Source organism: Chiloscyllium plagiosum, unplaced genomic scaffold, assembly GCF_037043375.1.
Source record: "Chiloscyllium plagiosum isolate Xiang-an unplaced genomic scaffold, Cpla_swu_hap1 HiC_scaffold_16, whole genome shotgun sequence".
Lineage (NCBI taxonomy): Eukaryota > Metazoa > Chordata > Chondrichthyes > Orectolobiformes > Hemiscylliidae > Chiloscyllium > Chiloscyllium plagiosum.
Window position 1 is genome coordinate 19,701,674 of NW_028270154.1, and position 13,383 is coordinate 19,715,056.

Sequence of the window (13,383 nt, forward strand, 5' to 3'; positions counted from 1 at the left end):
TTTATAGAGGTTTACAAAATTATGAGGACATGGATAGGATAATTGGACAAAGTCTTTTCCCTGGGGTCGGGGAGTCCAGAACTAGAGGGCATAGGTTTAGGGTGAGAGGGCAAAGATATCAAAGAGACCTAAGGGGCAACGTTTTCACATAGAGGGTGGTATGTGTATGGAATGAGCTGCCAGAGGAAGTGGTGGAGGCTGGTACAATTGCAATAGTTAAGAGGCATTTGGATGGGTATATGAATAGGAAGGGTTTGGAGGGATATGGGTCGGGTGCTGGCTGGTGGGACTAGATTGGGTTGGGAGATCTGGTCAGCATGGACGGGTTGGAGCGAAGGGTCTGTTTCCATGCTGTCCATCGCTATGACTCTATGACTCCCCTACCGGCGAGTCGCTGAGATGACAGGTCAGTGATCAGCCCGCGAGCTCCCCTAGCGGCCAGTCGCTGAGTTGCGATTCAAGAATCGGCCCGCGAGCTCCCTGTTCAGGGTTCGGCCCGCGGGCTCCCCTGGCGGCGGTTCGCTGAGTTGGCGAGTCAGGAATTCAGCCCGCGGGCTCCCCTGGCGGCGGTTCGCTGAGTTGGCGAGTCAGGAAATCAGCCCGCGGGCTCCCCTGGCGGCGGTTCGCTGAGTTGGCGAGTCAGGAAATCAGCCCGCGGGCTCCCCTGGCGGCGGTTCGCTGAGTTGGCGAGTCAGGAATTCAGCCCGCGGGCTCCCCTGGCGGCGGTTCGCTGAGTTGGCGGTTGAGGAATGCGACCCGCGGGCTCCCCTGGCGGCCCGGATGGTGTGTTTGTTAGGGTGTCCTCGCGCGTGCGCGGAGGCGGCCGCGGGTTGTTGTGGACGAGTGCAGGAGCGGGAGCGGTGATCCTGGAGTCATCATGACGGTGAGGGCCGGGGCCAGGGATGGGGATCCGAGGGAAGCCCGCTCGGGACGGGTGCGGCGCCTGGGCCGTCCCTTGGCTGCCCGCCCGGCGTGTGGGTGCAGCAGGCTATTCGGCTACAGGAGGCATGGTTGACCCTGGCCTCTCCCAGGCCGCGGAATTCCAGCAACATGGCGCAGCAGAAATTGTTTGCATTCCCAGAGATAGTTCATTTATATAATTCTGTTAGAGCACAGCCTTATGTTTTTTGTAAGGCGGGCAACAATAAATGTGCTAAATGGGGCGGGAATTTGATGCAAATTTTCTCACGAATGCACAGAAGCCAGTTTGGGATTTAGTTCAAAACAATTTCAGATTCCAGCATCCGCAGTAATTTGCTTTTATTTTAATGCAAAGTCTGGGCTGGCCCTGCACTGGAGGATGGGTGGCCAGAATGTAAAAGGTCCCGTGACACTATTTGAAAATGTTTCTCTCTGTATGCAAGTCAGTCGATAGCTTCAAAAGACAGAAGTTGGTGGGGCGGGGGAAATAACTCAGCAGGTCTGGCAGCACCAGTGGTGCTGGAAGAGCACAGCATCTGCAGTCATTGTTTTTACCTACCTGGCAGCACCAGTGCAGACAAAGCACAGTTAAGACACAATTTATAGCTAAAATTGTAAGACACAATTTATAGCTAAAATTGTAAGACACAATTTATAGCTAAAGTTTACAGTGTGATGTAACTGAAGTTATACATTGAAAAGTACCTTGGTTGTTTGTTAAGGCTCTCATCTGTTCTAATGACCATGTTAGTTTCACTTCTTTCATATGTAAATCACAAAACTTTTTTAAAAAGTTACTGGATTTGAAACTTTAACTTGGCACAGGTGCTGCTAGACTTACTGAACTTTTCCAGCGGTTTCTGTTTTATTTCTGATTTCCGGCATCTGCAGTTTTTTGGGGTTTTTTTTTCATTCAGTAGATACACTGGTCAGTTTTGATGACTCAAGGGATTCAAACATTCATTTTAGTGGCTTGGGATCTTTTATATAACTGGGGTTCTTTCTGGGGAAGGTGGGACCTCTATAAACAGGATGGTCTACACCTGAACCTGAGGGGCACCAGTATCCTTGGCGGGAGGTTTGCTAGTGCTCTTGGGTGGGGGGGGGGGTTTAACTAACTCTGCAGGGGCATGGGAACCTAGACTGTAGCTTTAGGGTGCAGGACCTGGAGTGTAGGGAGGTTAGGAACATGGCATCAATCTCAAAGGAGGGTGCCTGTAAACAGGAAAGTGGCTTGAAGTGTGTATACTTCAATGCAAGAAGTATACGAAATAAGGTAGGTGAACTTGCAGTGTGGGTTGGTACCTGGGACTTCGATGTTGTGGCTATTACGGAGACATGGGTAGAACAGGGACAGGATTGGCTGTTGCAGGTTCCATGGTTTAAATGTATTAGTAGGGTCAGAGGTGGGGGTAACAGAGGGGGAGGTGTGGCATTGCTTGTCAAAGATCGTATTACAGCGGTGGAAAGGACGATGGATGAAGACTCGCCATCTGCGGTAGTTTGGGCTGAGGTTAGAAATAGGAAAGGTGAGGTCACCCTGTTAGGCTTCAAGGCAAGGGTGTAATTGATATGTGGAGCTTGTTCAAGGAGCAACTATTGAGTGTCCTTGATAAGTATGTACCTGTCAGGCAGGGAGGAAAGGGTCGTGTGAGGGAGCCGTGGTTTAATAAGGAATTGGAATCCCTTGTTAAATGGAAGAGGGCGGCTTATGTAAAGATGAGGCGTGAAGGTTCAATTGGGGCGATTGAGAGTTATAAGGTAGCCAGGAAGGATCTGAAGAGAGAGCTAAGAGCAGCAAGGAGGGGACATGATAGGTCCTTAGTTGGTAGGATTAGGGAAAACCCTAAGGCTTTCTATAGGTATGTCAGGAATAAAAGAATGACTAGGGTAGGAATAGGTCCAGTCAAGGATAGTAGTGGGAAGTTGCATGTGGAGGCTGAAGAGATTGGGGAGACACTGAATGAATACTTTTCGTCAGTATTCACTCAGGAACAGGACATTGTTGCCGATGTGAATACTGAGTCACAATTAAGTAGAATGAATGGCTTTGAGGTATGTAGGGAAGAGGTGTTGGAAATTCTGGAAAGGGTGAAAATAGATAAGTCCCCTGGGCCTGATGGCATTTATCCTAGGATTCTCTGGGAAGCAAGGGAGGAGATTGCAGAGCCATTGGCCTTGATTTTTATGTCCTCGTTGTCTACAGGAGTAGTGCCAGAAGACTGGGGGCTAGCAAATGTGGTTCCCTTGTTCAAGAAGGGGAGTAGGGATAACCCTAGTAACTATAGGCCGGTGAGTCTCACTTCTGTTGTGGGCAAAGTCTTAGAGAGAATTGTAAGGGATAGGATTTATGAACATCTGGATAGGAATAATGTGATCAAGGATAGTCAGCATGGTTTTGTGAAGGGCAGGTTGTGCCTCACAAACCTTATTGAATTCTTTGAGAAGGTGACTAAGGAGGTGGACGAGGGGAAAGCGGTAGATGTGTATATGGATTTTAGTAAGGCGTTTGATAAGGTTCCCCATGGTAGGCTACTTCAAAAAATACGGAGGTATGGCATTGAGGGTGAGTTGGAGGTTTGAATTAGGAATTGGCTGGCTGGAAGAAGACAGAGGGTAGTAGTTGATGGTAAAGGTTCATCTTGGAGTGCCGTTACTAGCGGTGTTCCGCAAGGATCTGTTTTGGGACCATTGCTGTTTGTCATTTTTATAAATGACCTGGAGGAGGGGCTAGAAGGTTGGGTGAGCAAGTTTGCGGATGATACAAAAGTCGGAGGAGTTGTTGACAGTGAGGAAGGATGTGGCAGGTTACAACGGGATATAGATAAGCTGCAGAACTGGGCAGAAAGGTGGCAAATGGAGTTCAATGTAGGTAAGTGTGAGGTGATTCACTTTGGTAAGAGTAACAAAAAGATAGGGTACTGGGCTAATGGTCGGATACTTGGTAGTGTGGATGAGCAGAGGGATCTTGGTATCCATGTACACAGATCTTTGAAAGTTGCCACCCAGGTAAATAGTGCGGTAAAGAAGGCATATGGCGTACTGGCTTTTATTGGGAGAGGAATTGAGTTCCGGAGTCCTGAGATCATGTTGCAGTTGTATAAGACTTTGGTGCGGCCGCATTTGGAGTATTGTGTGCAGTTTTGGTTGCCATACTATAGGAAGGATGAGGAGGCACTGGAACGGGTGCAGAGGTGGTTTACCAGGATGTTGCCTGGTATGGTAGGAAGATCATATGAGGAAAGGCTGAGGCACTTGGGGTTGTTTTCATTGGAGAAAAGAAGGTTTAGGGGTGACTTGATAGAGGTGTACAAGATGATTAGGGGTTTAGATAGGGTTGACGGTGAGAACCTTTTTCCACGTATGGAGTCAGCTATTACGAGGGGGCATAGCTTTAAATTAAGGGGTGGTAGGTATAGGACAGATGTTAGGGGTAGGTTCTTTACTCAGCGAGTCGTGAGTTCATGGAATGCCCTGCCAGTAGCAGTGGTGGACTCTCCCTCTTTATGGGCATTTAAGCGGGCATTGGATAGGCATATGGAGGATAGTGGGCTAGTGTAGGTTAGGTGGGCTTGGATCGGCGCAACATCGAGGGCCAAAGGGCCTGTACTGCGCTGTATTCTTCTATGTTCTATATCAATCTGAGGATGCAGATGGAGTGTTAGTTTAATGTCTCAAGCAAAAAGTGGCAGATTTTGCATTTATATTCCATTTTTCATATAGCAAAACAAGTTTTTATAAATCATAATGTGGCACACAAGGCATTAAGATGCATTACCAAAAGCTTGTTTCAAAACGTGGGGTTTTAAAGGGGTGTATGATATGATAAGTTTAAGAAGAAAATTCTTGAGCTTCGTGCTGAGACAGCTGAAATTGTAGCTGCCAGTGGAGGAGAGATTAAAATTTAGGAATGTGCAAGATGCCAGAGTTACAGAAGTGGCAGAATCACAAAGGGTTACAGGATTAGAGGCAACAAAGTATGTGTGAACCCATGGAAGCATTGTTAAACCATATCTCTGATTCAGTTACACAATTCATTTGATAATGCTATTGGTGTACGTATCTCAGCTTTTTAGAGTGGAAACCTGTAAATTGTTTTGAACATTGGTTCTGAAGTCATATTGCTTCTAAAATTAATTGCATCTGTTCTTTCTTGAATTATTGCTTTCAACTTTGAACAAATAGACTGAATTTGAATTCGTACTGTGACTAAAAGGTTATTTAAAGATCTGTGTTAAGGAATGGATCAAGGGAGGAAACGCTGTTGAGAGGTACAGTGGTTAAGGTAAGAAATTCCAGAACTTGGCGACTGGTTATATTGTGATTAAAACTGATGAGGTGCAAGCTTTCACAGTTAGTGGAATGAGCATATCTGCTGAAGGATGTAAGGCTGGAGCAAAGTCCAGAGATAGTGAGGGCAACGTCCTTGGTTAGACTCATATCAAAATTTTCATATTTATTTTTGAGACTTGTAAAATCAGTTAATCTTTTGCAGAAACACGAGTTCTTTGTTGACATGACCTGTGAAGGCTGCTCTAATGCTGTGACCCGTGTGCTGAATAAATTAGGTGAGATTTACAGTTTTATATGAGAGCTAATTTTCATGTGAGAAATAATTTTGATAACTGTTATTTCATTCAACATATCAATGTCAGGGCAACATCAGAAGGTTGGTCATTTGACCCATTTTTGTTCATCTACGATATATGTAGCCGAAGTCCCTCTAATTATGGCAACCATTAGGTCCCGAAAAGCTTGATGTGTTTACTTATAATCTGTCCAATCATCTGTTCTGTACATTGATAACTTACAACATAAGAATGGATGCTATTTTACCAGACGTAAATTTGTCCTTTACTAGTTTCTGCCTGAAAACTTCCAGTTCTATTTTGCAATTTAATTTAGATTTTGGGATTTACCTTCTACTGTTTACAAGATCAATTTCGTGGCTGAAAGGAATAAGCTCTTCAGAATTCTGGTCTTGGAACAGTCAGGATGAATTCTGTGGCTAGCCTTTTTGCACTGCCTCCACCCATCGACTGCCTGATTTTCTATTTCAGCTGCACTTTCACACCTTGTCCCTGCTCTATTTATTCCCTCACGTTGAAAGATCTATCAATCACCATCTTGAATAAGTATAATGACTGACCATTGACAGTGCTCTAGAATGCCAAAGGTTCTCAATTTCTATACATTTCTCCTCATTCATAAATTCTTACTTTGTCTTGAGAATGCAATTCCTAGTTTTATAGCCCTGGTCAAGGAAGCAATCTCTTAGCATCTTAAACGTTGTGACACAAAGAGAACAACATCACTATGCTAAACTTCTGTCCAGTATCACGGGCAAGGTAATAGACTGACATTTCAAAAGGTGAAAAAATAAGTGGACTACCCAACTGGAGCATTGATTGAACTGGAGGTATAAAGGGCATGGTTGCATTGATATGGAAGTTCAGTTAATATGAAAACATTAACAAAAACATTGCAACTGTATGGGTACAGTTTTGGCAAAGAGCCTTGTCTAAGAAAAGCTCATAAGCAGATCTTTGTTTCCAGCTGGTAATTACTAATTGAAGGAAATTGTTATTTGAGGAAATCTTTGCCCAGTCACTGCATCTGTTTCTCCATGCAAGTGACTGTGTATTTGGGAATTGACTCCCATAATGAAGAAAGTTTCTGGGGAATGTGTGGTATTGAACTTTGACTTTATATATCAGCCAATTTCATCTTAAATATTCCCTCCCTAATTCCTTATTTAAGACTTGCTACTTTGATGTAGCTTTTGGTTAGTGAATATGTCCTGTTCTGGCTCAGTGTCAATCTTTTATTTGATAACACACCAACGCAGCGCTTTGTAAATTTAAGAGATTTTCTTAGCTCAGATAAGGGTACTGAACTCGAGTTGTTTATGAACTGTATGGCTGAGTGCGATATCAGAAAATGCAATTACCAGTGAGCCAGAGGAAACCCATATAGTTTTCTCCTTGATGGCAAAACATTTTTGCTGCTATGCCGATCTTGTGTTTTGATTTGGGGATGCCAATGTTGGACTGGGGTGCACAAAGTTAAAAATCACACAACACCAGGTTATAGTGCAACAGGTTTAATTGGAAGCACTAGCTTTCGGAGCGCCGCTCCTTCATCAGGTGGTTGTCACAACCATCTGATGAAGGAGTGCCGCTCCAAAAGCTAGTGCTTCCAATTAAACCTGTTGCACTATAACCTGGTGTTGTGTGATTTTTAACTTTATCTTGTGTTTAGTTTTCATTTTTCTTTCAGATCAGCTGAAGCCCTTCATTGCAATTTACTGAATTTGCTGAGACTAATCACTTATACATATAATTAGCTCTATTTAAATCCTAAGACTGTTTGTATTAGGTGGAATAGCTAGTACAGTCATGAGATGGAATCTGTGTATAATGTTATTGCCAGGGTGTGCTAATAACATTTTTAGAAAATTGATATTGAGTGGGCAATGAGTAGATATTTGAGCCTCTGATACAATTGGCTTCATCCATGAATCCGCACTGAATACCATTATCTATTATATGCTTACCCAGCACTTGAGTATGAGCCTTTTAATATGCTGTAGGAATGGGGCCAGAGCTGGATATTATTTTCCAATCTTAACTGCCCAGAGAGGCCGAAAGTGTCCTGCTTCAAATCTCTGAAGTGGTGTTCAACTCAGGAATGATGTATAACTTGAAGGAATGTGGAGAATGATGATATTCATGATTTTGCTGTTATTTTTCCTTTTTAGTGCTAGAAGTTGGAGCGCTGGCCAATGCCATTGAAATAAATTCAGTGAGCATGTGAAATAGAGTCAAAGGAGCAGGAATGTTTCCTCCTTCCCCCTTACTGAAGCTCCCACCATTGCTCCAGAAAGGTTTAAAATAACTTAGCTATTGAGGTTGTTAGTTATGTATCTGAAGATACAAGATATTCTACTAAGATATACAGACATATATTGTATGGTGCTTTTAGCCCACTAAGCAAATAAAATTAGTACATATCACTTTCAAAATGCTAATTTCTGCTTTTGGAGCTCTAAGATTTAACTCTTCTGATCAGTTCTTTTGTTTTAATGCAGGTGTGCAGTTTGACATAGATCTTCCTAACAAAAAAGTCTTCATTGAATCTGACCAAAGTTGGGAGGTGCTGATAGAATGCCTGAAAAGGACAGGAAAAGACGTGCAATATGTTGGAGAAAAGTAGAACATGTACTGGTAGTAGGTGAAAATGATAAAGGTAATGACTCCGTACATGTGACACTGAAAGAAATCTTCAATATACATGCAACGCTGATACTGTTTCTGCCTGATGCTTGTGATTCCTATCCAGCCATCTTTGGACTCTGAAACCAATATTCTTACATCTTGTGTCTTTAGAAGCCATTATTGTCATCTCTGTAGAGACTAGTAACTTTCAAAAAGAAATTCACACTTCCATTGAACAGCTAAAAGAATGACAGGTCAAGATTTTACTGCAACAAAATCATTTACTGGAACACATTGCTGCTTTCTTTCTATAGGCAACTTAAACTAACCTGCAGCATGGTACATTCCACTCATATTTATCACTCATAATGCTCCCATAGATTTACTTGGAGTAAGTAGTTCACGGTTTATCCTGGCTTTTGTTGGGTTCCTGTATCCCTGTTATGCTGAGCAGATCTTTTTGTGATTGTCTCCCAGTGCTTTCCTCCATTTTCACTGAAATTATTAAATCCTACCAGCAATAAAGTCTGTTCCAGTGACTCTCTTCCACCCCAATCATGCTATATCACAAATGTGTCAACTAGCGTCAAGGACCTTCCACAGAGAGCCGGGGGAGTGGTGAATAAAGGGGGACAAGAAAATTCTGGTCTGCTTGCTCTGAATGTATCACAATCACACTTATACCTCTACAAATAAACCTCTTTTACTTTCCCAAAAATATGCTTTATTCATAAAACATGTAAAACAACAGTACAAAACGTGGACTTGAAAATTACAGAAAGAGCAGTAAAATTCAACTCTACTCCGTACAGCGAGAGAGTATAAGGGGGATAGTAGTGTAGTGGTAATTCGTTGGACTAATATTCCAGAGGTACAGGAATATGGGTTCGAATCTCCACATGGCTGGTCTGAAATTGGAAACTTCTCTCTGTAATACTGACCATGAAACTATTGTCAATTGTTGTAAAAACCAACTGATTCACTAGTTTCTTTCTAATTGATCTGACCTTCATGTGACTCCAGATCCCCAGTAATGTGGTTGCCTCTTAACTACTCTCTGAAATGGCCTAGGAGACCATTAGGGCAGTTAGGGAAAGGGAGCAAACCCTGGTATTGTCGTGACTCCCATGTCCCTGGAAAAAGTAACAGGAGTGCAGAATGATGGGCTAATGGTAGTGTAGATGAGCAGGGAGATCTGTGTCCATATGCATAGATTCCTGAAAGTTGCCACCCAGGTTGATAGGGTTGTTAAGTAGGCATACAGTGTGTTAGCTTTTATTGGTAGAAGGATTGAGTTTTGGAACAGTGAGGTCATGCTGCAGCTGTACAAAACTCTGGTGTGGTCGCACTTGGAATATTGCTTACAGTTCTGGTCGCTGCATTATAGGAAGGATGTGGAAGCTTTGGGAAAGGTTCAGAGGATATTTACTAGGATGTTGTCTGGTATGGAGGGAAGGTCTTACGAGGAAAGGCTGATGGACTTCAGGCTGTTTTCATTAGAAGGAGGTTGAGAGGTGACTTAATTGAGACATATAATCAGAAGGTTAGATAGGGTGGGCAGTGAGAGCCTTTTTCCTCATAGTAATGGCTAGCATGAAGGGACATAACTTTAAATAGAGGGGTGATAGATACAGGACAGATGTCAGAAGTAGTTTCTTTACTCCGAGTACCAGGGGTGTGGAACACACTGCCTGCAACAGTAGTAGACTTGCCAACTTTAAGGGCATTTAAATGGTAATTGGATAGGTATATGGACGAAAGTGGGATAGTGTAGGTTCGACGGGCTTCAGATTGGTTTCACAGGTCGGCACGACATTGAGAGCTAAAGAGCCTGTACTGTGCTGTAATGTTTTATGTTCAATGTTCTACAGTAGATAAAGGGATTAAAAAAAGGCAAGTTCCACTCTTTGGTGCCTTAATACAATTGTAATTCTCTCAATATTTATGTAAGGCATATGGCCTCATGGCAAATGATTTCAAATTGAAAGTGCAATAAATTCATACTTTTCTTCATAAGCTATCATCTACTCTGTCCCACAACACGATTTCAATACTTTTGATGTTCACAATCAACATTCCTTTTCAGGCTTAAAGCCTGGGGGACTCTACAGTTTCTCGCCCTTCAGTTTCTTTGGGTGAAAGGTCTTAAACAGTGATCTTTTCCTATTGTGCCTCTACAGTGGCTGGTCCAAGCTTTCAAGTTTCCTTCCCTATTATGGAACACCTCAGGATGAACCTGGACAAAAAAAAATGCCATATTCCTCTCCAAACCACTTTTGCAGGTCACAGCCATTTTGAGATCTGCAATCAGAGTGCAAGAGTTTCTAAGTGTATGTAGAAAGGATCCAATGGGGAAGACCTGTCTCACCACCAACAAATTTTGGTGCTTATTTGAAAGCTCTGGCGATGAGGTATTCTGCTAGATGATTTTGGCGGTGTCTATATTGCATTAATCAAACTAAAACTTATCTGCAGTGAGTTAGCTGTGGCAGTGCCTGAGGTGCAACAACGTATCTCATCAGACCTCCTGTATGTGGTGGTATGATCAGAGACCTATGAATTAAGCCTATCATTTGTATCCAAGGCTTGTACCAAGGTACTTATACCTAGGATGGTGCCATTGAAGGCAGCCATTGTAAACATTTTTCATTGTAGCCCTGTACTTCTGTACTGGAGTACATGTGACAATAAAGGATATTCTGATTCTGAAGCCTGGTCTACCTGGTTGAGGAATGGTGCTGAAATTTTTCAATTCAAAGGTGATAGGAGGTTTAAAAAAGGGAAAGAATGTCTGGCTTTTGGGACTCAATTACTTGTATAATTAACTCCAGAGCAGCAGTGTGTGCACCAGAAGAAACATTATAATCAGCATTAGAAGGTGTACATCACAACCTTTCTAGGTGATGGTCACTCACAATAGCCTCTGTTGCCTCAATCAACTAGTGTTTATCCCAAGTCAGTTTAAAGATTAGTACTGCTGTTGATGACAGTCAATCAAATGCTTGACTCCATTTTTCTCTCGTTGGTAGTGGTAAATTGTACGTTTTGTAAATACAATTTGGGAGGCTCTTTAATTTTACAGTGGCTAGGCTTGGTTTCCTCTGTGTATAGTGGCTGTTGTTTGATTATCTCTGTTCTTCCTATCTAAAGCTCTTGATATTTTTGTACTGCCCCCTAATTCAAACCAGAAAGCCTTTCTTAAAATAAGAAAAGAGTTTAGATATCTGCTGCTTTTTATTTTAAAATTAATGCTAGTAGTTGCATGGCCACGCAGTGTGGGTGCCACTAGGTTATTTAATCGTCAATGACTGGGGGGCTTAAGAGCAAATTGAATATATCTAATGCATGTTAGGAGATAATCTTTTTTTCCCCCCTTTGGGGCAGACTTATCACAGGGCAGCTAATTTTAAAGTTTATCAATTTCTATGAATTGTCAGATTAGGTTAACAGTCTGTACATTTTGCATTCTTGGAATATGTTATGTATTTTGTTTGACTAGAGGGATAAAGTTCAGAGCAGTCTCAGAACAGTGGCTCAACTTGGGCTCTCAGAAGGAGTGAGCAGTTGGAAGCTTCCCAAATGTGGAAAACCCTTGAAGGTGACTGCATGCCTGGTTTTGCACAGTATGTCAAACTCAAGCAACCCAACCAAACTACTTAATCATCAGATCATCATGTCCTAAGATAGCAGTCTCTTGAATAATGCTATATGTTAAATTAATTTGTATCTAGTTCATCATACTGCTACCAAATAGCATTTAGCGATAACCTGCTGTTTGAGTTTCACCACGGCAGCTCAGTTCCCAACTTCTTCTTAGCTTTGGTCAAAACTTTGACAAAAGAGCTGAATTCCAGAGATGAGTGCCTACATTGATCATCAAGGCAGCATTTGACAGAGTCTGAGTAAAACTAGAGTCAGTGGAAATTGAGAAAAACTCCCCACTGGTTTGAGTCATGCCTGACACAAAGGAAAATGTTTTTTGGAGGTCAGTCATCTAAGCTCCACAACATCTCTGTTGGAGTTCCTCACAGTAGTGTCCAGGTCAAACCATCTTCAGGTGCTTAATCAATCGTGTTCCTTCTGTCATAAGTTTGGAAGTGGGGATGTTTGGTGGTGACTGCAAACTGTTCAGCACCATTAACAATTTCTCAGATATTGAAGCAGCCCATGACCAAATGCAGCAAGACCTGAACAATATGCAGGCTTGGACTGACAAGTAGTGCACGTACCACACAAGTGCCCAGCAATGATCATCCCCAAAAAGAGAAAATTTAGCCACTGCCTTTGATCTTCAATGGCATCACCATCACAGAGATTCCTCCCACCCTCCTGTTGTCAATATTGAGGGGTTGCCATCAACCAGAAACTCAACTGGACTAATCATAAATGCTGTGGTAGCAAGAGCAGATTAGATACTAGGAATCTTGCAGCAGGTGACTTTCCTCACTTCCCTTAAGCCTATCCACCATCTACATGGAGCAAATTAGGAGTGTAATGGAATACTTGCCACTTGCTTAGATGAGTGCAACTCCAACAATACTCAAGAAGCTTCACACTATCCACGTCGGAGCAGCCTACGTGATTGGCCTCAAACATTCACCTCTCATCGCCATCAACACTCAGTAGGAGCAGTGTGTGCTATCTGCAAGATGCAGAAATTCACCAAGGCTCCTTAAACAGCACCTTCTAAACCCAAAACCACTACCATCTAGAGATAAGGGCAGCAAATACATGATAACACTACCAGCTACAGTTGCTTTCCAAGCCACTCACCATTCTGATTTGGAAATATATCAATGTAGCTTTAGTATTGCTGGTTTGAAGTCCTGGAACACACTCCTCAGTGGCATTTTGGAATTTCCTTCACTAAATGGACTGTGGTAGTTCAAGAAGGTAGTTTACCACCACCACCTCAAGGGGCAATTTTGGATGAGTAATAAATGCTGACCCAGCAGGTGATGCTCACATCTGGTGTGAATAAAAGAAATACCATCTTGATGGCTTGAGTGAATGTGACTGCAAGCTATCCTCTGGGTCAAGTACCAAGGCTATGAATGATATGTTTCAGCCTCAGACACTTGAAAGGGAGAGGAATTGCAGTCGTGGTCAGAGGACAGAGGATGTGGCAGAGACTTCCCAATGTTTAGTTAAAGACAAGTTCTCACTATCCCAGTATTGGTAATCAGTAAAGCAGCCTGACAAATCACTTGCAGTGGATGGGTCATTTGAAAAGGCTGTTCTCATA

At 42.7% G+C, this 13,383-nt stretch overlaps 1 protein-coding gene across 1 annotated transcript; it reads left to right on the forward strand.

Moving 5' to 3' along the window:
• Positions 1-804: 804 nt before the first annotated feature.
• atox1 (antioxidant 1 copper chaperone) lies at positions 805-8,169 on the forward strand. The gene is made up of 3 exons (XM_043703237.2): positions 805-883; positions 5,417-5,489; positions 8,012-8,169. Exons 1-3 carry the CDS (start codon positions 878-880, stop codon positions 8,134-8,136), a joined length of 204 nt encoding a protein of 67 aa, XP_043559172.1. The 5' UTR covers positions 805-877; the 3' UTR covers positions 8,137-8,169.
• The last annotated feature ends 5,214 nt before the right edge of the window (positions 8,170-13,383 follow it).